At 33.5% G+C, this 26,331-nt stretch overlaps 1 protein-coding gene across 9 annotated transcripts in view; it reads right to left on the bottom strand.

Moving 5' to 3' along the window:
- Nucleotides 1–26,034, bottom strand: part of CAP (Cbl-associated protein) — a 240,131-nt gene extending 214,097 nt beyond the window's left edge. For all 9 annotated transcript variants that reach the window (XM_085951838.1, XM_085951866.1, XM_085951846.1 and 6 more), the window contains exon 1: nucleotides 20,913–26,034. In XM_085951838.1, coding sequence (XP_085807964.1) covers nucleotides 20,913–24,735 — 3,823 coding nt within the window. In that variant the 5' untranslated portion in view covers nucleotides 24,736–26,034. The remainder of the gene's footprint in view (nucleotides 1–20,912) is intronic.
- Between the last annotated feature and the right edge of the window lie 297 nt (nucleotides 26,035–26,331).

Genomic DNA, 26,331 nt, shown 5'->3' with positions numbered 1-26,331 from the left:
GTTAAATCAAAATTAAAAAAAAAAATGGCAAACAGCTTATATTGTGATATGCATCGTATGAATGACAATAAAATGGCAAATTAAATCCGATAGGCAGCCGAAAAATTCGCCGGCTAAATAGATAGTAGGACATTATTCCCCGAACAAAAATTCCCCCATATAAAATCTGTCGGATAAATATAAAAACTACTTATTTAAATAAAATTTCATTGACACAACAAATAATGTATACAAAAAATTATTTGACAAAACAATAATATTAAAATGAATTTGAAAATATAACAATTTATTTAATACAAAAACATGAACACAAAGGTACAAATTTAAAATTATAGTAGGTAGTAGTAGTGTGCAAAAAAATGATTACCTACTAAAATATTGAAATCGTCAACAGAATTTCGTTTTATATTATTATTTTTAAAATATTATATACCAGCGCCACATAAATAATAATAATAATATGTAAAACAATTTCATGAAAATCTAATCCAAAACTTTCTTATTTTTCATATTTAATTTAATCTTTCATCATTTCAAATAGGGAGAGTTAATTATTGTCTATGGTTTTTATATTGGAGGGGCGGTTAATGTCCGGGGGAGTAATTGTCTAGTCACTACTAAGATTGAACTCCCGATGACTGCCGTATGTTTAGGGTGGTGAATTGGAAACGGTGATGTTGATGGACGATACTAGATATTGTGTTTATCTCTACAAAATATAGGCACTTTTTGCTTATCATAAACAGTCACATATTTTAATTTATATTTAATTTCCACGTTGATGTCAACATACAAACAATTTTAGTTAATTAATGGGAGTGTCAATCGCTGTGTTAACATAACACAATATTATTAATCACGTGATACCAGTGACAGAATTATAAAATAATAATTACTGGGTGTGGTTGTGAATCTAATATACAATACTGAGTGTGGTGGTTAGAAAAAAAATCCAGTTTATTTTAATAATACATAATATCGGAAAACACCTATAGAAAACGACATTAAAATATATTTTTTAATAAATCATCTGCCACGTTTGAAATGAAACAGAAGACGTATTAACATACTTACACGTATAAACGCAAATTCTAAATTTGAAAAATCGGAACAATCATTTATTTTGTATTGAAAAAAAAAACAAATGACACTCTTGTAAAAGTTTGACAGATGCTTACAATGGGGTAATAACTTATCGATTGAAATATTGAGAAATTAGTGTGTCATCCAAGAGATGTAAGGGTAATTATAGTAAGGATACTGTGCTGTAACCTATTGTAACCTTAGGTGACATACACAATCAATCAAAAAATAGAAGCATGGTGAATGAGGAAGAACCACCAACTAAGTGACGCCATTTGACACACAAACAAGTTCAGTGATGGTTGACAAAGTCGGGATACTCTACAAAGACTTCGCCAGGCTGATGCAGCAGCTCACAGACAACTAATTGAGTCTGATACACCAGAATAAAGATAGTAAGACAGAATATACACGACGTAAATGTATGGAAGAGGGGAAGACAGGGAGAAGGCGCATAAAAATGTTGAAAGGTGGTACTGCCACCTGGTAGTATTTGGTAATATGGTATTTCATATTATTATGCCGTGGTTCAAACGATTTTACTAGGTATATGAATGGATGTATATCACTTGAATACACCATAAGTCTCAAAGAAAATACACAATAATATAATTATTATGGTTACATATTCGCTACTTTTAATATTCTATGCGAATACATCGTCGCATAGATGTGGGTGATTTCGTTTCTCATTGCATCATAATCGGTTAACTAGGACATGGTGTGGTATTTTTTTTTATAATTTCTTTCATTGTGTTAATTGTTAATTATTCATGGTGGAAATTCATTGTATTATTAAATTGAGTCAATAATTTTTTTATAAGTTTAGAATTAAATATAAATGTAATAACATTATACCCTTGTCCTCATCTACGATGATGGCGTATTTACTGTGTATATATATATCATTTTTTTACCTTTAAAAATAAATGTTATAAATGTTGATCTAACTTATTCTGAGATTATATGTAGGTACTTACTTGTGCCTATTGACTCAGTGAGCAAAAACATTTCTTATCATAGAAACTTTTAACTTAATTAGTCCCCATACAAATTAAGGATGTTAACTTGTTTTTTTCTTTGTTTTTTTAGGTTCACGTGCACGCACGGTAAACAGCACCGCTTGTTCAGAATTATATCTACAAGTGGTTATCGATCGGCCATTGCCTAAGGATCCTAATTATTATGACTATCAATGTCCGTTTGTAACGTCCGCGGCACGCTGTCCTACCTCTTATACATGCCAAGTGGTATTATTAAAAATAAACAAATCTATTACCGTGGTTAGATGAAATGTACCTACATCAAAAGGTGAATACTTAGCAATAGTAAAAATGCTACGTCGAAACTCTAACTAATTATTGTCTTTCTAATTGTCGTATATACCTCCGAGACCTGGATGAGGATCAAGGATCGAGGGCTTCATGGCAAGAGACCGACTAGATGCATTTTCACTGTACCAGGCTTCAGAATTTTCACAAGGTCTTGACAAAGAAGATTGGTATTGGCCGAAATGTCCTTCTATCCAAGGAGGGTCCAAATACGAGGACCCCTGGACTCGAGGACCAATCTCCTCGTGTACGGGCTTGTAGGTTCAGTACATTAATTGGTATTATGAGTAATTAAAAACTATTTTACCGTTTTTCCTTTATCATATTTACTAATCTACTAACAAGGTAATCAAATACTCAATGGACTATACTATGAAATGTATACATGTCATGTGTTAAGTTATTGACCACTAATTTCCTATGGTATCTTAGTATTATTCAGTGATAAAAAATGTATGTGATGACTTAATATTTAACCACAGACTATGTACTGAATTGTCATAATAGTTAACCATAATCTGTTTCCGTATATTCAATCATGGGTAAATTTTTTATACATAGATAACAATCACGTTACACGTTATAAATTCCTCATAGTGTCAGAATAATAATATGTAGGTAGAAGATAATAGTTTTATTCATCAAATTATTGTATTACAAAGTGTTGTTAATATTATCAGTATAATATATTATTATAATCTATAATTCATTATTGGACCAATGGTTTTTCACTTTTTTTCGCGTCACGACACACACCTATCGCTAGCAAGGGGTAACCAGATAAAACAGAACGTGACAATTCAGAACTATGAAAATTCGACCAAATATATAAATATTATAATGATGTTTCTAGATAGATTACAATACATATTTAAATAACTAAATTTCTGTTTTTTATCTTTACAGAATTATTAAACATCGTCATTTCGTTGTAGTCACCCAAGCATTTTAAACATTATTAGATTGTTTAAGACGAGATATAGCTTGCCGGCAACACTGAGTTGAGTCCCGCTTAGTTGAGGTTTTCCAGCGACTAGGAATGCATAAACTATAATATGATTTTTTACGATTTACTAGTGAATTTCAATATTACATTTTATATTTTTTCGCCGTGCTGAATTTTCATAGTTCAAAGTTCTGTTTATCGCTGTACTGTTTTGTCATCGTTCTGTTTATTCATGGAAACCTATAAACGTTAGCATAGTTAAATACTGGCCACCCTTTAGTTTTAGTTGATTTTTTAAAATTGTATTTTATATACGTAGTGTTATAGTTATGACGCACGATAACATTTTATAATGATAACGATAACACAGACGAGATTTTCAATAAATGGACGGTTTGAACCAAGGCCGACTATATTGAGGCCTGTATTACGATAGTAATGCTAGTTATTGATTATCTTCGAATGCAATTCGAAACATGCGAAGATTTTTCGATTGCATAATTCGTTTAAATTATTTCAATCAAGACTTTGTAAAATCAAAGTTTCATTTTGTAACGTAATGCAGGATCTAAGTATTTAGTATAAATATACTCGTATTTCAGTAATATGCAACGCATGATCGATCGCACCATTCATAGGTGCCCACATGAATTGATTCGTGATAATGTACCTACATCAAAAAAATGTACATTTAAAAAGCGTTTAAAGAGAAGAATAATTATAACCTTCCCTACTTTTATTTCTTTGACCAGCTTACGTCAGAGTAGTTTTTAAAATAATCTCGAGGAAACCGGTTTGACATAGTCTCATATAGACATTGACTCATACCTATTACATATTGATGGTTAAGATAAGACGTGAAACCCTACTCTTTAAACTCAGGCATAGTTTCTCGTTACCGTCGCGCAAAATGCTCTTTAAAATTAAAACTTATCATTTTCACGACGCATGGGAAATTCAATGTTTTTTTGTGATGGTATAAATATAAAACAGAGGGTTGTTTAATTTGTAATGCTTCAATGTAATATTGAGTTGAAGAATAACAATGGTAGACTGTGGTAAATTACATCCAGTACTCGATTGTGCCATTTCTACTGAAATGTCAGTAGACCTACTGATATTACATGTATGAATAAAAGTCACTTTCTCTCTGTATTTTAAAGATACTAGTGAGGTTATATCAATATGCAGGCTTTTAGCAAATAAAATCGTTGAATTATTCTTTACATTTTTGTCACTCTACTGTTATTTTTTTTTTTTTAAGTCAAAAAATCTACTAAATTTTGAAATTTTATTCCGGCAACACTGATCACATACAAATGCCTTATATATCAATTATTTAAAATATTACTATGTTTAGATCCAGAGGATAATATCTACTTAAAACCACTTGATAGGATGACTAAATATGCTATACTTACAAATAACAATTGTGCATTTTGACTTTAATATTGTAATAATAGTAAAAAAAAATCAAGGTATCTTTTGAAGCAACGTCAAAGAAAATTCTCATTACAGTTTTCCAACATGGAATAGATACAGGTAGATACGCAATTGTCTTATATAACACTATATAGATACGTACGCGTCGACCTTGCGCACTTCCCGTAAACTAGTGACACATTTCTCCTTTAAAAAAGCATGACACGTCCGCCATAAAGGAGTGATAAATGTCGATATCTCAACACAGCGTCGTGTTTCTTTCGTTTTTTCGCTTTTCTAGAAAACTTGTTTCCTGTCGACAATGTTACTCAGCACGCTGCCAAGAAGGTAACCTGCCACTGATTAAGTTATTCTGGAAACAACTTTCAATACAGTCCGTATATTATATTCCCAAAAATCAGTATCGCAAGCTTTGATAATAAAATTTCATTAATGATTGAAACATTAAACTTTTTCCTGAAACTTCTATACTTGAGTTGTAGATAATATTAATAATACATTTTTACAATCACTGTTTTGTAAATTTCATTCCACAAATTACCTTGATTATATCTGTGATACAAAATTTTATATTTTATCAGATGTAAAGCTACTATTTTTCATTAGAACAGTTAGTTTTTGCCTTTAATTAGAGAATTTAGGATCACAGGGGCCTAACTACAAAAATGCGTATTTTGAGTTAACCATGGAATCCGATATTCCTATAATTAAATTAATTGGTAACACAAAGCTCTATGCCATACCTACATAATTATAAAGTCGTATTTTTAATGAATTCCAGAGCACCAACAATTATTTTATTTGCACATTAATAATTTGAAAACATCTCAGGCATATTATATACACACTAGAAAAAATACGACACTCGACAGGACTTGAACATGTTGTATCCTATACAGTTTCATTAATTTGTTCCTCTTGATATTATTAATAGTTTTCGTGAATTTATTGATATAAATTTCTCCATGCCATTTAAATGAATATAATATGGTTTTCTAAAGAAGGGTTTTGTCTATTTTTTAGACCTTCTTTTCGTTTACACACCATTAATTTACTATATCTGTAAATCAGACACTCTTCAGCACTGTTAACTGTTATACTACATAAATAATAAGGCCATTTATTACGTATTGATTAAGTCAGTCGCTAGAATCTGCAATATTCAAATTATTTAATTCCAATATTATATTTCCATAATTCTACAACAAATTTATTTAATATTTAAATGTATGTAAGTATATTCAAGACTTAGCGTCATATTATAAAGCATTTATATCGTAATACATAACCTGGAAAAACCATAGCTTAAAACAGTGAGTGGGTAAGATTCGAACATTCGATTATCTGATGATAATCGAACCACTACGTTACCAATTCAGATAATATCTGATCTGAGACAACATTATTGTTTTATTACCTACGATACCGGAAGAAATTTCCATTACAGGTGGCTTCATATTAAATCAAGGTATGTAACAATTGGCTACAGTGTTTTATTATATTAATCAATGATTTACGCAAGATTTTTTAATGTAAAGCATTTGTATAAATATTTTTTTAAATTAAATTCAATACGAACTTACTTTGTTATGTAAACTATGATAACACATCTAATAAGAATGCAAAATAATACAACAACAAATGCTTTCTATCCCACGGAGCTTTTCATATTTTTTTTTCTTTTGGAAAGAACGAGCTTTTGCATTTTCTCGATATAAGAAAACCTATTGAACTTTTTTTTACATAAAATACGGCGTCATTATTAATATGCTCTACCTCCACGGTGTTAGTAGCGCGTAGTTACCTAGAGAGCTTTCATCATTATTCAAACAGTATTATAATGTGACGTACAGTATCATGTTTCGTATATTTATTTTTCTAAGAAAGAAGATACCTTTATTGTGATATTACGCTGTATGAATAATCTCAAAATAACGTTCAAATTTCTTTATAATAGTATTCGAGCTTAATCAGATTTGAGCTTTTTAGTCAAGTGTCAAAAAAATTCTACGTAGTTTCAAACGAAAACTTCTTAGCTTCCGGTACTTTCAGCAAAACCAAATGTCCGGTCTGGTAAAATATGTCTCGATATACACATCAACTGGCATCCTTTACTTTAAGCTATATACGCTGCCATCTCGCAATACCATTTGTATACACATATATCTTTGAGCAGGGTTCGTATTCATGCAACTATAACTGTAATCCATTGTAAGTAAGATTCGATTGTTTGTGCGGGTAACGAGAAAACGCAAGAGCTGAGCGGGATAAACTGATATAACGGCAACGACCATATATAATACGAATAAGACTTGCCAAAATGTTATGTTAGGTATATAGATATCTCACTATTTTATTGCATTTAAAAGAAATGCTGCATTATACCTACGGCGAGCAAGATGATTCATCTATTAGTTGGATTTCCCATTTTCCGTTTTAACTTTGCACTTTTCCTGCAAGTTAATTTTAAAATAAATTCATTAAACAAACTTGAGAGTATGGTTTATCAGTCTTAAGCGTCAATTACATTGAGCTTCTTTGTACGTAGTTCGTTTTTTTACCGGGATGTTGCTACTGCGCTCTACTGCACAGACGCAGTAGGCGCACACGCCGGCGTATAGCGTGTACAATTGACCGGCTTTCAACTTTTCTCGGTAGAATGTTTATAACCTGCTTGTTAGCTTGTTCGATGATTACACTGGGCGAATTTACAGGCCGATTATAAATTCGCCAACAAACAGCTCGTAAAGAAGCTCAATGTAATTGACGCTTTAGATAATTATTATTTCTAATCCATTCCCACAGCCAAACAAATGCATATAGATCACAACACTTTTTGTGCCTTGCGATACACAATACGGTGCTGAGTGGGTTTGTTTGGTGGGAATTATTTAATCGTGTTAATGCTATGAGCACCACACCACAATAAATATCTCTTGAATATGAAATCTGTAGTGAGCCTGAAACGTAAATGGTGGAAATGATAGATAGCAAACATGGTGAAAGTCAAGGCTGACAAAATTCAGGCCACGGCACTGAATTGCGAATTACGATGATAATGCTAGTTACTTCGTATTATATTTGCAATAAATGAATATTTATTCTATTACGTTCAAAGTATTGCCATTTATTTCAAAATGCAACAATCACCACTTTCTACAGCTACAACTAGCACTAGCATCGAAGCTTACAGTTTCGTGTCACGGTCTGACTATATTGGGCATTAGTGAAAGTCCAAGTACCAAAGAATGAATAAAAATAACTATATTTCACAATTATGTATGTGTACCTGCTGTCGGTATATGAAGTGAATGTATCCACTGAGAGAATCTAACAATGGACAATGTAGAGAGTTTTCCATCCGTAGCCATTCACGAGTAGTGATCTTGGAAAACCCCTAATATACTGAAAACCATAGTAAGAAGCATGTTAGAAAATATGGTAAAATATGATGTCTTTGATTGAGCGAAATGTAAAGCAGGGACACCTATTTTCTTCTATTCACTAAAATGCAATTTGAATGAGTTTCTACAAGCTATTTTGCTACTACCTGAAAAAACAACCTCCTGTAAGGATTAAAATCCGCGAGACAAAAGAATTATTTATTTTCTATTTTTTCCATTAATACTATTGAAACAGCAATAACATACATAATTTGGAAACACCTCATAATTAATATGCTAATCAGAAAAAATCTTTAAAAAAATATTATGGTGCCGATTTCAATATTTTTATAATTTAGATATTTTTGAGTTATGTGTTTCCAAATTATGCATGTTCAATAAAGAATGTTACATTCTTAAATCTTGTGAATTATTCGTTGAATAAAAAAGTTATTTAATAAATAATTAGCTAGTGCAAGTACGTTAAGAGTAAATTTTGGACATCATCAGGATCCTGACATCAGCTGGAATCAAGGTAGGTACATATTATTAGTACTTTGATTCAAACCACAAATGCCGGTAGCTAATATTAATGAAATTGATGCAGAATCGAATCCTGTCTGGCACCATTTTTTTAAAAGATTTTTTCTTGTAAGCATATTTCTAATGTGATTACAAATTATCGATGTTCCATAAAGAATCTTACATTCTTAAATCTTAATAATTATTCGTTGAATAATAAAGTGATAGATTAATTTAATTAGTGTATCTATATAATTAAAATATGACGTGTTGAAGGGGTAAAGTAATGATTGAAAAATTTTCTGGCAAGTGATGTCCACATATTTTTGTGAATAAACTTATTACATAACAACCATTTAACTCTTAAGACGTCGCTTCGGAGCTTTTGAGGAAGCTCGCGACGCCGGAGGCTACCGGAGGCGGCGCCGTGACGTCACTTCCGTAATGGCCCACTGAAATAACTCGGCCCGAGTCAAATTAGCGACAGATGTTTGCGCCGCCGTGTTGCGAAACCGGATTAAAAACAGTTTTGACCCGCGCAAAAGAGCAACGGGGAAAATCAGGAAAATCGGAAAATCCATTACGGCTACAACCCTAATCGCGCAAATTGAAATATTAAAATGAGAGAACGGAAATAAATAGATCTAGGTCACTCTTACTACCTGCAAAGGTTTAACCTTTTTGATATAATTCGTTACGAGCGGGTTTACAGATCGACATGAAATTTTTGGAAAAAATATTCTTTTTATTCATCAAATAAATTTTCCAATAATTTATTTATACACCTAAATAGGATTCACTCGTGTCCAGTGTTTTTCACTTAAACATTTATGCGAAAGAAAATATCAAGCCGATTCATAATAATGACAAAAAAGAATTACTAATTCTAAAAATACGCTGCATTTATTTGAGATATACTTAGGTAAATAATTCTAATTGACGCCATGGATACAGCAAAAGCTATTCGCAAGAATTGTGTAAGTGTACCACTACACCGACGACTCCATCATGGTGTCACTGTAGAATAATTTCACCATATTACTTCTTACTTGAAAAAAAATTATTTCGATTATGATGAAATTTTAGAATTGGTGATTAATTTGAATCAAAAATAATTTAGGTTGTTTATTTACATTTTGAATTTTAAATTGCACGGCCTTTTTCACCATTACATGAATCAGTCGGATTATTTTGGCCATCTTTCTCTTGTACAATTGCTTCTGCAACATCTCTCTACTCTCAAGTGAAAGATGTAGGTATGTCATTAAATATTCATGTTAATACAACACCTTCTCTGCATGTAAGGATTCTACACACAAGTATTAATTTTTACATAGTATAAAAACATATGTTGTTCTTTTAAGCAGATTTGTAATCATTAACCATAATTTGAGTTACCCCATCTCCACCCGTCATGTATATGCAGCAGCGATTTATGCACGGTCACCTGCCAGGACCCTATAAAGGTGTCTGAATGAAATGATTTTAGAGCCACACGTCATTGTGTCGAAATGAAGATGCACGGGTTCGATGTGTTACTACACCTTGGTACTGCAGTATATTTTTCAAATGCCTCAAAGTTAGCCTTGGTTGATATCAAGTCGGCGTGGCCACCTTCCATGACGCTATAAACGTGTCAGAATGAAACCGTTTTAGAGCCACATTTATTTGTCCTGAAATGAAGTTGCACGGGACTGATGTGGCAGCCATGCACATCCGTGCTTAAGGCTATACTTCAGCTGAGGCATGGTCTAAAAAGATCGTGACTCGGCGATGCGCGGATTGTGCGTAACGTTTTTTAGTCATTTTTACATGATTTAAGAATATATTCCTCCGATCACAAAACAAATTGACGTGCTCACACCTCCCTGTCGGTCTCCGATTGACGATGAGTGTTAAATTTCGCCCCACCTTTGTTGAAAATTATTTGCCGTTTCACTTATGTATGCTCTTAAAGAAAGAGTTTAGAAAATATAACAAAATAATCTAGTTATATTGATATATTTAAGACAATTTTACTAATATAATTAATAAAGAGCTTTAACTTTTTAACTATCAAAGAAAATGATAATAATAGTCACCCTGGATGAATCCATTGTTCGATTAAGGCCTCTTTAGGCTGATTACATTATTCTCTGTACTGTGCGATATATTGCCACGTACTTTCATGAAATATTAATTAGTCCGTTGAGTCAGCGGCGTCTACCCTCTACCTTTGGGACGTAGTCTACCCTTGGATACTGCTAAAACTAGATGATATAATATATTTGTCAAGTAATAATTGTCTTTTCGTCTAGCGATTATTTTTATATTATTTAATTATTAATATAAGACCATCCTATAGTTGGGCTTCAGATAGTACATTCCTGCAGGCAAACATGAAGCGATGTCAAAAACTGCTGCTACGTCTTGTATGAGACATTGCGTTCATATTAATTATATTATCTCAACAAATCATTTTCACGTAATTAAAATATATTAGGTATACTAATATCTTAGAAGTAAAATAATACATGATTATAACTTTCATTCCAAGTAAATATAGCCCCATACCTACCTACATATCCAATTGGTTTTTAGTTTGTACATATAGACTTGTTGTACAAACTCAATAATATTAAATAATTAAGAAAAGTTAAAAAAAAAAATACAAAGCTTGTTATAATATAATGTCAATGGTTTACATAATATATTATAATATTTTATTCACTATACAATATTATGTACTTTACGGGATATAACCCAATAGCGGTTAGTATCCCGAAAATCAAATATTTATTATAATATGCCATACCCAAGACTTACATATGTGTATCTATTGAGCTATCGATTCGCGAATGAATCATGATAACTAATTCCAATAACTACACTATTGCAGGTGTTTCAAGTTAAAAGACCGCTACCAAGAGCCCGCTGGATAAATTAACTAATCACGCTTAGCAACATTTCGTGGCAAAATAAGCTTAGAACCGAATGAGCACACCAAAGAATTTTTCATTCATGAGTTAAAAGACAGTTAGCCACGTATTTTCTCAGAAGTATACGGGTAGTATTGTTCAGTATATTCCTGAAATCGGGGACATCAGTTTTTTATTGTCCCAATAAGCAAAACTGAGGTACCATTGGTGATGCCAATTTGGAGGGCAACAACTTTGTTCAAGCAAATCATTACGGATGTTGATATATTATTCCACCTAAATGAGGATTAGGTATAGTTGGACAATGCTTTATAAATAATTATTAAAATACGACCTACTTAGCTCATTCGGTGTACTTTCATGTATAAGTATACATTAAAAATGAATAATTTTTGTATTTACTTACTCTTTGTATATATTTCTATATTTTAAAATATCATGTTGTGAACGTCTTAAATTTATAATTTGTAAACTTCAATATGCAAATAAATAAATTTAAAATTTAAAATGATGATGATAATTAATTTAACTGTGTAGTATTCCTTTACTGCTTCATTTAACCACTACGTTTGCCTATTGATTTAGAAAACCAAACCAATTCTTTATAATAGAATCAGTATAGAAAGCACTTAATACATAATATCTAATAAACGTCAAATGAAACCCATTCGCTTTTATTTCTGTATCTCTGATTTTAAACATTGAAAATGGGCGTCGCGACGGCCAAGACGCCGCCGATCTTTCATAATCGTGATTTCAATTCCGGCCGTAAAATGATATTTGTGGACGTCGTTGATAGAGACGCCGAAACAGTTCGAAGACGGCCGAGTTTGTCCGAATCAAACGTAAAGAAAATGACAGGTCGGTTCTCCTGCCCTACTTTACTTACGGCGGAGGGTAAATATAACTCGGACGAACCTCTAAGTCAATCTGAGAGACAGGAGGGAATGTTTACAGGTGCCAGCGTCTCGGCCGATTCGATTTCACTGATACAGGCTGTTATTTGGTCATTTGACGTGTAGTGTAAACTCTATCTAGTACTTACTATAAAGTTACCTGGCAGCAGTGGCAAAGGGCGGAGGTAGGCTGATAAGATACGACATAAATAGTGCACACTAAACGTATCTGTATTCATTGTACTAAAATTACAATGTCTAGATAGTGTTTGTTAGTTTTTTTAAAAATCAATTAAGCCCTGCCTAATCCAAGTTGTAGTAGATAATAGTAAAAAAATATTCGTTTATCTATAAAATATTTAAAATTATGCCATTAAATTATAAATAATTTTAGATGTTTTATAAGTAGAAGTATATTGTTTATCGATTATGGTTTGGTTTAGGCTTAATGAATTTAAAAAAAAACTAACCAACACCACATGTAATAATATGTACCTATTCTTAATTCAACGAAAACAAATAACTATGACTGTAAAATTGTGCATTATTTTGTCGGATCGCTCATAGCATACCATAACTATTATTCAATGAAAACAAATCAGCACTGATAAAGTTTAGTGTGCACTTTGTATGTCGAATCTTGGCAGCCTATCTCCGCCCCTCACCACGGCCTGACAATGAGTTACCGAACTGAAATCGGTGCATAATAATGCGTTATCATAATAAACCAAAATTCGGCCGCATTGAAAAAGTGTGTTATAATATGCCACGTTGGCCTAGTTAGTAGCGCGGCTGTATTTAAATAAATACAAAGCTATTAGTCACAACTTCGATTCTATAACTGGCCAAAAATGCATAAAGCTTTTTAATATGACATAACTGTATTTGATCAAGTGCAAGAGCCCAATGGATTTGGCGAATGACTTACAACTCACTATTCCTCGTAAAATAAGTGTTATATATTCAAAATAAAATTAATATTAATGTAGAATTATCATAATTCTACATTCAAATTATATAATAAGAAGAGTCACATGAAATCTATCCCCTAAACAAAATGGCACACATATTGTTTCCCAAATTGCACCCCATAATTTTTTTTTATGTACAAATAAGAATCAAATTATAAATCTCTAAGCTGGTGATTGCTAAAGTGATTTCCAACCTTTGTTTATTGGCGGAACCCTTGAGGCATTTTGCGAAATCTCGGAGAAAGGTATTGTTATTACCTTCAAATTGTCTTACATAATAAATGTCTTACATAATATACCCACTTACTACATTTTATTATTTTTGTCTGAATGCAAAAAAATATAAATATTCACAAGAACCATGTCTGTTAGCACAGCAGGCGAATATTGTAGCATCTACATAGTATTTTTTTCTCAAAAATTGTATTATGTGGCGTTCCTAAGTAAGGCGTTTGATTTCACCCGTTCAATAATTTAAAAAAAAGTGAGGTTAAACATTGTTTTACCCGACACCCAAGTTGTATCTTTTTTGGAAGTTTTTGAGAATTCTTGCGGAACCCCTAGTATACACGGGGTAGCCCCGGTTGGGAATCACTGAGTTGGAGTATCTAAAAGCAGAATCTTACGGCTGATGTACATTACAAATCTACCAATACTAATTGTGCATTCATTACTTAACTTAATTCAATGAGTGCTTTCTTTCGACGACTGGTGTGTTGGGAAATATTCATGCTCAAATCATTCAATTTTACCGACAATGCCAATATTTACCGCCAATCAGCGGGAAAATATTTGTCAAGTATCTACAGCAGTTATAGAATTCCGTCTTAAAATAAACCATAAATAAATGCCAACTTAAAATGATTGTATATAATAATACTACATTTTATAAGTATATAATTAAAGCTATCAGAATATAATCGAAATACTTACCTACCGAATTATTTGTTATATAAATTTATACACTGAGAAAAAGCTAATGAACAACCAAATCTATTTGTTTCAAAATGTTGTTTTTTACAAACTCCACGAGCCAATGTAAAATTTAAAGTAATAATAAATAAGATTAAAATACTCTCACAGTCGTAGCTTTGAAAGCTTTCGCGAGCTTTTCCTTAACTGAAATAGTCCTCCGGTTAAACTGACACAAATAGATCTTTATTTATTCATTAATGAACTGGATAAATTTAATACACTCTTAGCAAGGGCGTATACTTCGTCCGCATTCTTCAAGTGATGTATAACACCCACCGTTATTAATATTGATAAATAAATCATAATATAATATTATTAACTGGCTAAAAATGATGCTCAAAACAGCTCATTATTTGCTTATAAATACACTTTATAAATAAATTAATTCCTAAATACTTCCATTTTCTAGTTTTCTAATAACAACTAAAATGTTTTAGTACATACTGGCTTTTGAGTTCGTAGTGAGATGCCAATTCTTAAGTTAAATTAAATTTACTATGGTAGTATAGGAAGATAACCAATACCTAAATACCGACTGAGTTAAATAATGGGTTTATTTATAACAATTATAATAACTCAGCTTTAATCACTTAAAATAAATTAATAAACACACTATTAAAACAACAAAAAACATCATATACGTCTAATATCGTTAATTTATTATTTCAGAAGGATCATAAAACATTGTTTACATATTATATTAAGATAAATCACCGTAAAACGTCCTCTGCGAGTGAATTTCAAAACTGTAATTACATTTTAACATTAAAAATATTCATTATACACGATTTACCAACTATTCCAAGAAAATGTTAGTCAAATAAATATTTGGTTGTAACACAATCGATGAAAATGTAAATGTAAATTATTCGGAAAATTCAGTAGAACCAAATGCACAGTAATAGCACAATTGATTAACCGTTATTAGCGATATCTACAAGCCCATTGGATGATTTAGGGCTAGGGTCGAAATCCCGAAGGCCGGAATCCCGAAAGCCGAAATCCCGAATGCTGAAATCCCGAATGGCCGAAATCCCGAAAGCCGAAATCCCGAATACCGAAATCCCGAACGCTGAAATCCCGAATGGCCAAAATCCCGAATGGCCGGAATCCCGAAGGCCAAAATCCCGAAAAATAAAAATAATCTTAACACTTATCTTGAATTGGGCAAATTTTACAAGAGAGACAAAAAACCATTTTTTTGTGGAAAATGGGTAAAATTGTAAATTTTGTATAATTTAAAACTTGTAAAATTTGCGCAATTCAAGATAAGAGTTAAGATTGCGCAATTTTCCCAGGACAGACAAAAACCCATTTGTTCTACAAAAAAATGGTTTTTTGTCTCTCTTGTAAAATTTGCGCAATTTAAGATACGTGTTAAGATTGCGCAATTCTTACTGTTTGTATCTTTTTATTTTTCGGGATTTCGGCCATTCGGGATTTCGGCATTCGGGATTTTGGCCTTCGGGATTTCGACTTTCGGGATTTAGGCTTTCGGGATTTCGGCCATTCGGGATTTCAGCATTCGGGATTCCGTCCGGCACCCGATGATTTGAACCAACGACTCGTAGAATACGAAAGCTAACTCTAGCTTTATACTCTAGGATGGTTGATATATTAATAAAATAATGCTAGCCCGGTTAAAATTTGATTTATAATTCGCAGACATTTTTTGTATGTATTATTACAAAGGATGAAAAAAAATGATACAAAAACGTTTCACTGCCAAGAGTGCCAACTCTGCTCTAAACTTTTGACTTTTATTTTTCGAGCAGCAGGTAAAAAAAAACATCTATTTTTGAAAATGCTGCTCCAGTGCTATTTTCGAAATATGCAAGTAGGAGAGAAATGCAATGTTTTTTTGTTGTTGGTAAATTTGGCATCGTTGCAGTAGTCTTATAATTTGTATGTGGAAGAGTTAAAATTAGTTTCAAGTACCAGAACACAACATGAAAACGAAAATTTAATGATTATTTATTTTTCCACTGCCCAGTTTATATGTTAATTTTACTATAAAGCGTGCAGTACATTAAATATGTATAGCCTGTATAATTGTGTATGGGTTGTTTTGAAATTTGACAATTAGTTGTCGCGAGGGGCACAAGCTTGTTTGCTGAATAAATGCAGCTATACGTAAGTTACAATTGGTCGACACATACGAGTTTGAAACTAGCTTTTCATCGACTACGGAATACAGCTGATTTTTATCAAGAAATTCTTTAGTATGTCAGTTTGTGCGTTTCTTGTAGGACTGGCTGTCAGTTTCCAAAATCGATCAGTCGGTAACGTGACATAACGTCTTATGTATAAACAATTTTATGAAGATTTCAATTTAATTAAAAAAAAATTTTTTTTTTTTTTTTACATATTGTGGACATTACAAATTATAAGTTTAAGACGTTCACAACATGACATTTAGAAACAAATATATATATAAATATAACAGTATTACATAAAAAAAGAGATAGATCAGTAGATAAATTAGATATGTACAAGGAAGTACACCGGATGAGTTAAGCAGACCCTATTTTAAGAATTTATAAAACAGCGTCCACCTAAACTCATTCTCACGTAGGTGGAATATATCAACACTCGAAGCAATTTCATTGAACATAGTTATCGCCCTCCCAATTGGCATTACCAGTGGCAGGTTAGTTCTGCACCTTGGGAGAATAAACAACTGATGGTCTCTATTTCTAAGATAGTTATCAGGGACACACAGGTCAACACTACCCAGAATGGCAGAGTTCTCATTTATACCTCGTATAAGTCGAAAAAAATACGTAGCTAAATAAAGATTTCTTCTAAATTGCAGACTGCAGTATGTAAGCATGCCTAAGAGAAAGTCAGTTGGATAAAGCCACGGATAGTATCCATACAACCTCAAGTAAAGGAGTCTCAAGAATTTCTTCTGTACACTCTCTACCATAAGGCCATACTTCAACTGATGCGGTGCCCAAACAATAGACCCACTCTCAAGTCTGCTTCGAACTAAAGAATTAAATAAAAGTTTTAATACCGTAACATTTGAAAAGACCCGGGAAGTACGCATGACGAAGCCCAACATTTTAAGCGCTTTGTTACAAATGGTAACTATAATATGTCAGTTTACTCTGATGATTACTATGAAGATAAATAAGCTGTTGGGATTAATTACCACGTGGAAGTACGACACAAATAATATTTACATATATTTTAACTTTAAATGATCTAAAATTTATCATGTATCTAAGCTAAGCAGTGATTGTCTAATATATTATTATGAACTGAGTGCATACATTTTTTTAAATAATAATGTAGGCAATATAATAGTAGATCAGAATGCATATTTATGCCCATTGCATAACTCAATCTGTATTAATATTTAATATAATATTATGATTTACACACCCAGAGATTTAGGCTTATGTTATACAGAAAATTGCAATTAATCATCGAATTGAACCAATTACTTAATACATACCTATCCTGAAGAATAATCGTCATGCCATTAGAATATTTAAGCATTTAATATCACAGTAAATGTCGTTTCACACAAACAAGTACGCCAAAACAATAATAGTTGCATTATAATATAATACAATATATTGTAATATAAGTGCATTAGATAAATTAAAAGTATCGTTTTAAAAAAATATATTTTAATACTTCACATTCACTTTTATACGGCCGCCCCTTAGTTTCGCCGCCTGTGTACGCCATACAACAATATTGCACAGATTGGATGTGATACCACTGAATATGTGACATATTATAAACCTTTGACACGAAAACAACCCTACATAAGTCTGTAACATAATAATAGTGTGAATATTTTGTGGCCCAATCGCCCTTATAAACACAATTTATTTATTACATCCATATAATAATTGATCGATTTTTTTTTAGATAAGTATTTATTTTAGTAATTTCTATTTTATATACCTACCACAGAGACTACAGTAAATATTTAAAATTATCTGAATATCTAAAATAATATTTAGAATCTTTAATTTGTATTCATTCCTTATCGAATAAAATACACATTAAATCAATCAAATGTGATTGTATTAATTTTCGTTTATTTACCGATTACAGAATACGTATATTTATATGGTACATATTAGAAAATTATAAATGCTTGGTATTCTGATAGATTATAATTCATTATATTGTGATAAAGATTTTTTCTACTGCCACGCGCGCCATCTGTGACATGATCCATCCATTAGTAAAATTATCTGAGATCTAAACCTCAACGTTTTTCTTTTCTATCGCAAGATGATGCGTGTATTTATTTATTCTGACTTGTAGCAAGCAATACAACTTACATTTATTATGTACAATAGTTAGGTAATGTACCTCAATTTCTACGATTATTATTATCATTTAATTGAACACGAATAAATTCAATTCATGTAACGTTTATTTCTACTGATTTGAATAATATGATTATGTCTCATGCAATGAATATTTAATCTGAATGAATTATAATTTGTATGCGGGTCTATATTGGAATCTAATTAATGATTGATTAATGAATGATTCAATCGAAAACGAATGCATATTTTTTATTGATATATCAAATTAAAAAAGATAATAATTTAGTTACGTGGAAATACGTTTATTTAATCAAATTTTATCATCACAGTAATAATTGAAAACTTAGGTATAATAAAAACTTAGGTATAATAAAAACTTAGGTATAATAAAAACTTAGGTATAATAACAGGAATAAACTTCGAGTATTATATTATTATTATGAGTATAAATTCTACCTCATGAATAACTAAGATATAAAATTAAATAAGTATAATAAATAAATATATGAATAATATTATAAGTAATTAAATTATTTTTAATTGGTATTACACTAACGCACTTTTTTGACCGAAATACTTTAGATTTATCTTCTATGATGATTGCTAAGGGGTCGTCCATAAATGTCGTCACACAATTTTCGATTACGTTTCCGCGCCTATCCAATACCACCTGTCCAATCATAAAATTACATCAAACTCCAAACAAATTAACTGAAAATAACGATATATTTTCTTGGTTTGTGTCGCATTTTTTTATCTATCTCCTGCATTACATGTCATCACATTATATTATCAGACACCTCCCCTTGTGATGTGACGTCATATTATATGGATGACCCCTAAATAAATAATTTTCGCATTTACTTCGAATATAACCAAGTAGTCACATACTGTTTAGGAATATTTTTTAGTTAGGTACCAAATACCTATATTGTTACAAAAATCACTAGAATTCTAACCGGTGCCGTTGTGGACTGCAGTTACAGAAAAGAAGCAATTAAAAGTTCGCAATGTCCTAAGAAAGTAAATATAATTTTATTTAACTGTGTAATTTTTTTTTATTATATTGATATGAACAATAAAATTGATAATAATATGTACGGACTTGATGAATGATTATTAATGATAATAACATGACGTATAATAAATATATGACTATATTGTTAAAGACATTTTGTCAAAGAAATGCGATGGTGTAATCCCCATAATGGAATGTTATATTTTACGTATTAAATATAATGATCGCATAAAGCACTTTAAAAGTAATTATAAATAATAGGGGACTGTACCGAATATATGGGGTAGATTCCTAATAATGAATTACTCGACTCTCTAGGAACATGGCATATATTTAATATGCGTCTCATCCAGCATCTTCGAGATACTTCTATCACAATATAATAATCGATTATTTATATGAAACAATAATAAAGCCATAATTAAATATTAATCCGATCCTAATAAGATCATATAATGGGCCTCCACAGAGTGAAGGTTATGTATGAACAGATTTTTGTTTTTCTAAACACAAATTTAAAAAAAAAATGTGTATTTGCCAGACCCAGGAGTCGTACTTTAGACCCCACAACATCATAAGCCGACGCGTAAGCCGCTCGGCCATCGCGGGAGCATAAACTTAAAATACTAAAAATCTAAACGTCTTGTTTATTCTTCGATTTCTATAAAATCTAATATAAGATTAAATCCTTAATAGTATGTATAGAAAATTTCAATGTTAAATAACATATATTATAAGGTACTATTTTTAATAAATCTTTATCCAATAATCGGTACAGTTCCCTTAATAAAAATGATTATTTTTATTAATATTATAAACATCAAGCACAATATCTATGATACAATAAGCAAAATTTCGAGAAAATTATAATGATTACTAATTATGTTACATGGTTATTAATTATTGTTAATAATAATATGTACATTCAAGGAATGTTATATAAAACACTTTGTATTATTTTCGTTTATATATTGTTAGTTATTATTCAGTTAGTATTGTTAATGTTTATGTTTCATTCTCTGTCAGTCCAAAAGCTTCTCCCAATAGTAAACAACAGAACTAGCAAGGCACACACTGTAATAAACACTGAAGGGTCACGATCCTTCTTCTTCGCTTTCAACTCACCAGCGTCCTGTCCTCCACCCCCGGCCGTAAACTGCACAAACTCTCGAAGGTGACTTGGCAACTTCTTCACGTCCCTCTCTTTGTCACCGTCCAGCACTTTGATTTTATGATCGATTATAACAGGACGAGATTCACAAGCTGGGTCACCGGGTTTAGGAGAAGGATTTTTAATATCTTCGTCGAAACTACCGAAGCCTAATTTATCCCAACGTTGTTTTGCTTTAGTTATAAATTCTTCTTCAATCATACCGCAAGCTTTTCTGATTTCTTCCAAAGTTCCTTCTTTTGAAGGTAGCACTGTCTCTGATCCATTTGCCATATTGACAGACGTCATCTTTATAACCTTGTGCTGTTTTCTTTCTTCTCGTTCAGCTACTCTGTCCATATACTCGCTATACATCTGATCTCTGAACTTTTCCCCTTGACTGGGCTCACTGAGAATCGGCGCTTGAGAGATTGGTCTTTCAATTTTTAAAGGTTTATTTATCTTTTCACCAGTTTGCTCTGACTGTATTGCAACGTCACCTTGACGAGATATATGGTACTTTTCACCAACAAAACTCTTTTCGGGTATTACATTACTACTCATGTCAATTTTGACTTGGGATGTTTTGACAGTGTCATAGTTAGATAGCCACTTTTCCCGCTCCAAACTTTTAATTTGTTCTTCAATTTCTCTTTCCTTTTGAATGATATACTCCATTTGCCGATCCTGTATATCTCTAGGCAAAGAGCGTCTCCTTCTGGGTTCTCCACTGTCATTTAAAGGTAATATATTAGTGTATTTATTTTCTGATTTAGGGGTCACAAAAATTGGATCATCCAATATGAATGCTCTTCTATTGTGCAATCTCTGCACGTGGCTTTTAGAATCTTCAGTATCACTATAATCACTATTATTTTGATAAATTTTAACAATTCTTTCTTTACTCTTGCTAGATTCTCCTCTGCCATTTATTAGTGGCTTAGGTGATATCTTGGAGTCAAGACCTTCAATGAGTGCTTCGAGAGACTTTAAGCCAAAATCTGTATCATCAATATTTCCATTCTTTATCTTAGCCGAGATTCTACTATCAGAACGAAGGCTTTCTGAAATATCAACACTGATATTTCCATCGTCCATTTTCTTTGTCCAAAAGGTGCGTTTTTCGCCGTCCAGTACGTTGTCATTAAGGTCCTCGAAGGTTCGCAACGTTTCAGCAAACCGAAGGCGGTCGGGAATCGGATTTCGCACATCGTCGGTACTTCTCGTGGCATTAGGCGCAGCTTTGCGATCTCGGAGAGACGCCAGCGGTCTATTAGCGTCGGCGGCGCCGTCACCCCCCGTCCCGCTCGCCCTCCTCCTCATCATCGGCGACTGCACCGACACTTTATCACGGATATTATTAGCCGACGACGGTTTCGATTCCGAATCAGAGTGATATTCGCGATAGCCTCTTCTTTCCACGTACTTTTTATGCATATCTATCAACTCTCCTGCTTCATCGAGAGCAGTATCCCACTTTCTTTCGATCTGTTGCTTCTGAGAAGGAGTCAGCAACGCGACAACGGAAGGATTGACTCGCGATCTCAGCCCTACTCGCGGCGGCTCTTCACGTGACAGCCTAAACGACGACTGTCGTGGAGCAATCGGAGGAGGGACCTTTTCAGGTGTCGGCGTTGGCGGTTTTGAATGAATTTCCATCGCTCGCGATCGCTTAACGCCCACGTCAGATGAATAACAAGGCATATTATCGTCTTGTTTATTTTTCAAATCACCATTTACATAATTCGGCCTCAGCTGACTCGTGAGAGTCTCCAAACTTTCCGACACAGTCGCCAGTTCTTGTAGAATAGCTGAACCGTAGGGCAGAGATGCAACTTTTGTCAGGCACAAATCTTTCAATTTGTCAGGTGCTTCCGCGATTACGTGCGCCACTTCGGGACCTGTAACATTCCGATAAAGATTAGAACCCACTTCGCCGATACCTGCGGCAATTTTTCTGTCAAGGGGTTCGGGTACACTCACTAAATCATCATGCAACAGGGCAGTTATGTCTGTGAGGGATGAACTCGAGGGGTTGTATTTAGCGGTGCTGAGAGACGTGCTATGAGATGAACACACACTACCGGATGAAGTTTGTCGTGAAAAGTCTTTGTGATCTTCAACTGAGGATGCGTAATCAGTATCTGTAGAATCCAATTTAGTCGATTCTTTTACGAGTGTGTCATATAATATCGGTTTAGTATGATTTGTAGGGTTTGCGCCACTTTTTATAAGGTCCGTGACGACCGGCAGTTCATCCACGAACTCGTTGGCCAGCATGATGACTTCATTGCACGCGACAGGGACCGGGGTGTGTAGTGGCAAGCTCTCCAAGCCTTCGACTGTTTCCTCGCCGGACGACAGAGTAGTAGTTTCGGGCGAAGGCGGGGGTGTTAAAGTGACCCTACCCGAATCGAGTCGACTGTTGCCATTTAATTTGCAAACATCCGGCGCATTATTTTTTTCATGCGATTTCATATTCAATAATAATGGAAGCAATACACTGTTGCCGCCTGTATGATAATTATTATCGAATTCAATAATAGGCGTCTTGATTGTGACTCTTTCGTCTTCGTCAGCGTAAGGAATGTCTTTACCATCATCAGTAAGTTCAACTTCACTGGTACTACCCGAAGAATCATCCAAGTAAACAATATCGGCTCCACGCTGTTCTTCTGTCTTTTCGATCTTCCAATTACCACACCCTTCTTCGACGTCGGCCTCAAGAATCTTGGCTCCAACCAATAAACATTCCTGCTGCCTTTTGATCTCACTTTTACAATCCGAATAATTTTTAAGCTTTGGGAAGAAATCCTTGGGTTCTTTTGCTTTCTTATCTGATGTGAAAACATCATCATCTCCATCATCATAACGCTTAAGGGAGTCTCTTTTACGTTTTCCAATTGTATCGACAGACTCATTACTTCCCTCTTCATCAATTACGTCCAAGAATCTAGGATATAAGAGTTGCGGTAGAAAATGTTCTTCGAGCGCAGCCTTTTTTCGAGCCCTTCTTTTCTTCAAATCATCACCATCCGAGTCGTTTTCATCAGTATCTCTATCAGATTCTTGACCAACTTCTGGTACTGTTGGGAGACCTTTTGACAGAACATCATTTGAATTTGATATCAGGTTTAAGTTCCTTACAAATTGTCTTAAGTCTAAATCTTCCTCTTGTGTTATTGGAATTATAGTTTCATGTAAAGTGTGAGTGGTAGGACTAGGAGAAACGGTTGCAATTTCTTCACAATAAGCCTTTTCAATTATTTCCGCATCCGATGATTCAGCTTCTGATATAATAGCGACATTTTCAATACTTTTCTCATCATCAGACTTGAGTTCCGTCACTTCAACAATATCTAGAACTACGGATTCATCATTATCAAGACTTCGACTCTTTGGGTTATGAACCATTTTCTTTTTATCAACACGTTCCAAGGTTCTTTCCGGAGATTGAACCGTATAATTTTGTAGCCGAGAAATTTGAATATCGGCAATATTTTCGAAACTGGAAACCTGTTTCAATTCAGGAGCAACAGGTTGATCTTTCGTTTCAGGACAAGATTGATCGTGTCCTATTCCATTTCTGGCTTTCTCATCAATAACAACTTCGTCTTTCGTATCCGTTTGCGGCACGGGCGTTTCGATTTCGATTCGTGGTATTTCAATATCGACCGGCGAGGCAGACTCCTTGGCTTCATCTTGCACACCACCACCTTGGCAATTATCCTTGTTTTTATTCTTCTTTTTGTTGTTTCTGTTTCTTTTATTACGCCGTGACTTCGCGTTATCCGACATGTTAATCTATTCCCAATGTGTCTGCTGCGTTGAACGGTTCGCGGCGCGTCCGGTTTTACAATCAATATTTACAACAACAATCCGGCGGTTATAATAACGTTACTTTGTATCGCGGGTGAAAACATTCGCGTAGGTCACGCTCGAACACGCGACGCCGCTTCCGACGTCCGCCGTCGACTGACGTCCGCCGCGGAGACACGTGGCCCGCGAAACCACAACACAACAGCAGCTGCTTACTCGTGACGCCGATAACGCTTATCACATTCAAACACAAAACTGTCAAAAAACCGCGCGAGAATTATTCAAATCTCAACACGGAACACGTTTGATTAACTTAGTTGGTTCAGTTGCAGGTAGATGTGGCGGTGTTTTTCGCGGGAAACGATGAGTAAGCGAGTGTAAAAATATTAAAGCCGTCCTCGGTCCGCGGCGACCGACACTCGACTACGTTTATTTTTACAGCCGTCTGAAGCCTGCTGCTGTGTTCTACATATCGCCAGAGTACTCGACTCCTCGCATTCATATCTATTTGTGAATATTATTATTACTGAATGAGCGATTTTCAGTGCGCCGTGTTATTGCCTTCGCGTCGGATCTTCGTCTTGTTGAAACAAATGGCCATTTGCATATGACATTGGCAAACCCCTGCACTATTTCATTACGCTCAATTCTGCCTTCTACGCCGCGCCGTCTACACAGGCCATGATGATTGATGACCCGCATGTGTTGTTATCTCGCTATATCACTCCACTTCACTTTATTAATTAATCAAACAATCATCAATTTCAAACAAAAACTATCCAATAATGTTATTACATTGATATATTTTGTACGCGAAGGTCAGTGACTCTACAGAAAATATTTCGCTCGATGCAGTCTATTGTCTACGCCTTGAAAAGTGCAAGTTTATTATATTACCGGCAAGGGCGTGACGCATTTTTCATCGCGTGATAGGTTACTACTACATAAGCGTAAAGTTAGATAGTTTTAACAGAAAATTTGACGTAGTTTGAGCGAGAGAAAACGATGGAATAATCTTCATGGAAGAGAAGTCTCAGTAAAAAAAATCGCAATCTGCGCAATTTCAAGGTAAAATATTATTCCACTATAAAACAAATTCTTACATACTTAATTTGATAACAACTCAGAGAATATAATATATAAATAAATACGACACCCAGCAAGATTCTAAACCGCGCCCATGTACTCTAACCACTAAGCTATGTGTGTCATATCTAAAACTGCGTTAATATAAACTAGTGGTTTTTACAATTCTCACTGAAGCGTTTACTAAATTGCGTTATCTTTTTGGCAGTTCTGTACATTCAATAAAGTAATGCAATATTCTGAAATCGTGTAAATTATCCGTTGAATAAAACAAATTCTTTTTAAAAAATCGATTATAAACTGACTACAGTATAACAAACGCTAATTTTGTTGCATTTAGAAAATTGCATCATACTGTCAACATAAATATCTCTTTACTTAGATTGTTTTGTGTCAGCTGTTGTAATTCGCCACATTTAAAAAAAAAATGCCTCTATGTGCTCATATCTCCCATGTATAATCTTAACTTAAAGTCATATAAATTCAGTA

This window comes from Rhyacophila brunnea, unplaced genomic scaffold (genome assembly GCF_057557595.1).
Source record: "Rhyacophila brunnea isolate RB1 unplaced genomic scaffold, BYU_Rbru_1.0 scaffold_10, whole genome shotgun sequence".
In the NCBI taxonomy this organism is placed as follows: domain Eukaryota; kingdom Metazoa; phylum Arthropoda; class Insecta; order Trichoptera; family Rhyacophilidae; genus Rhyacophila; species Rhyacophila brunnea.
This window is presented reverse-complemented; position numbering and strand designations above follow the sequence as displayed.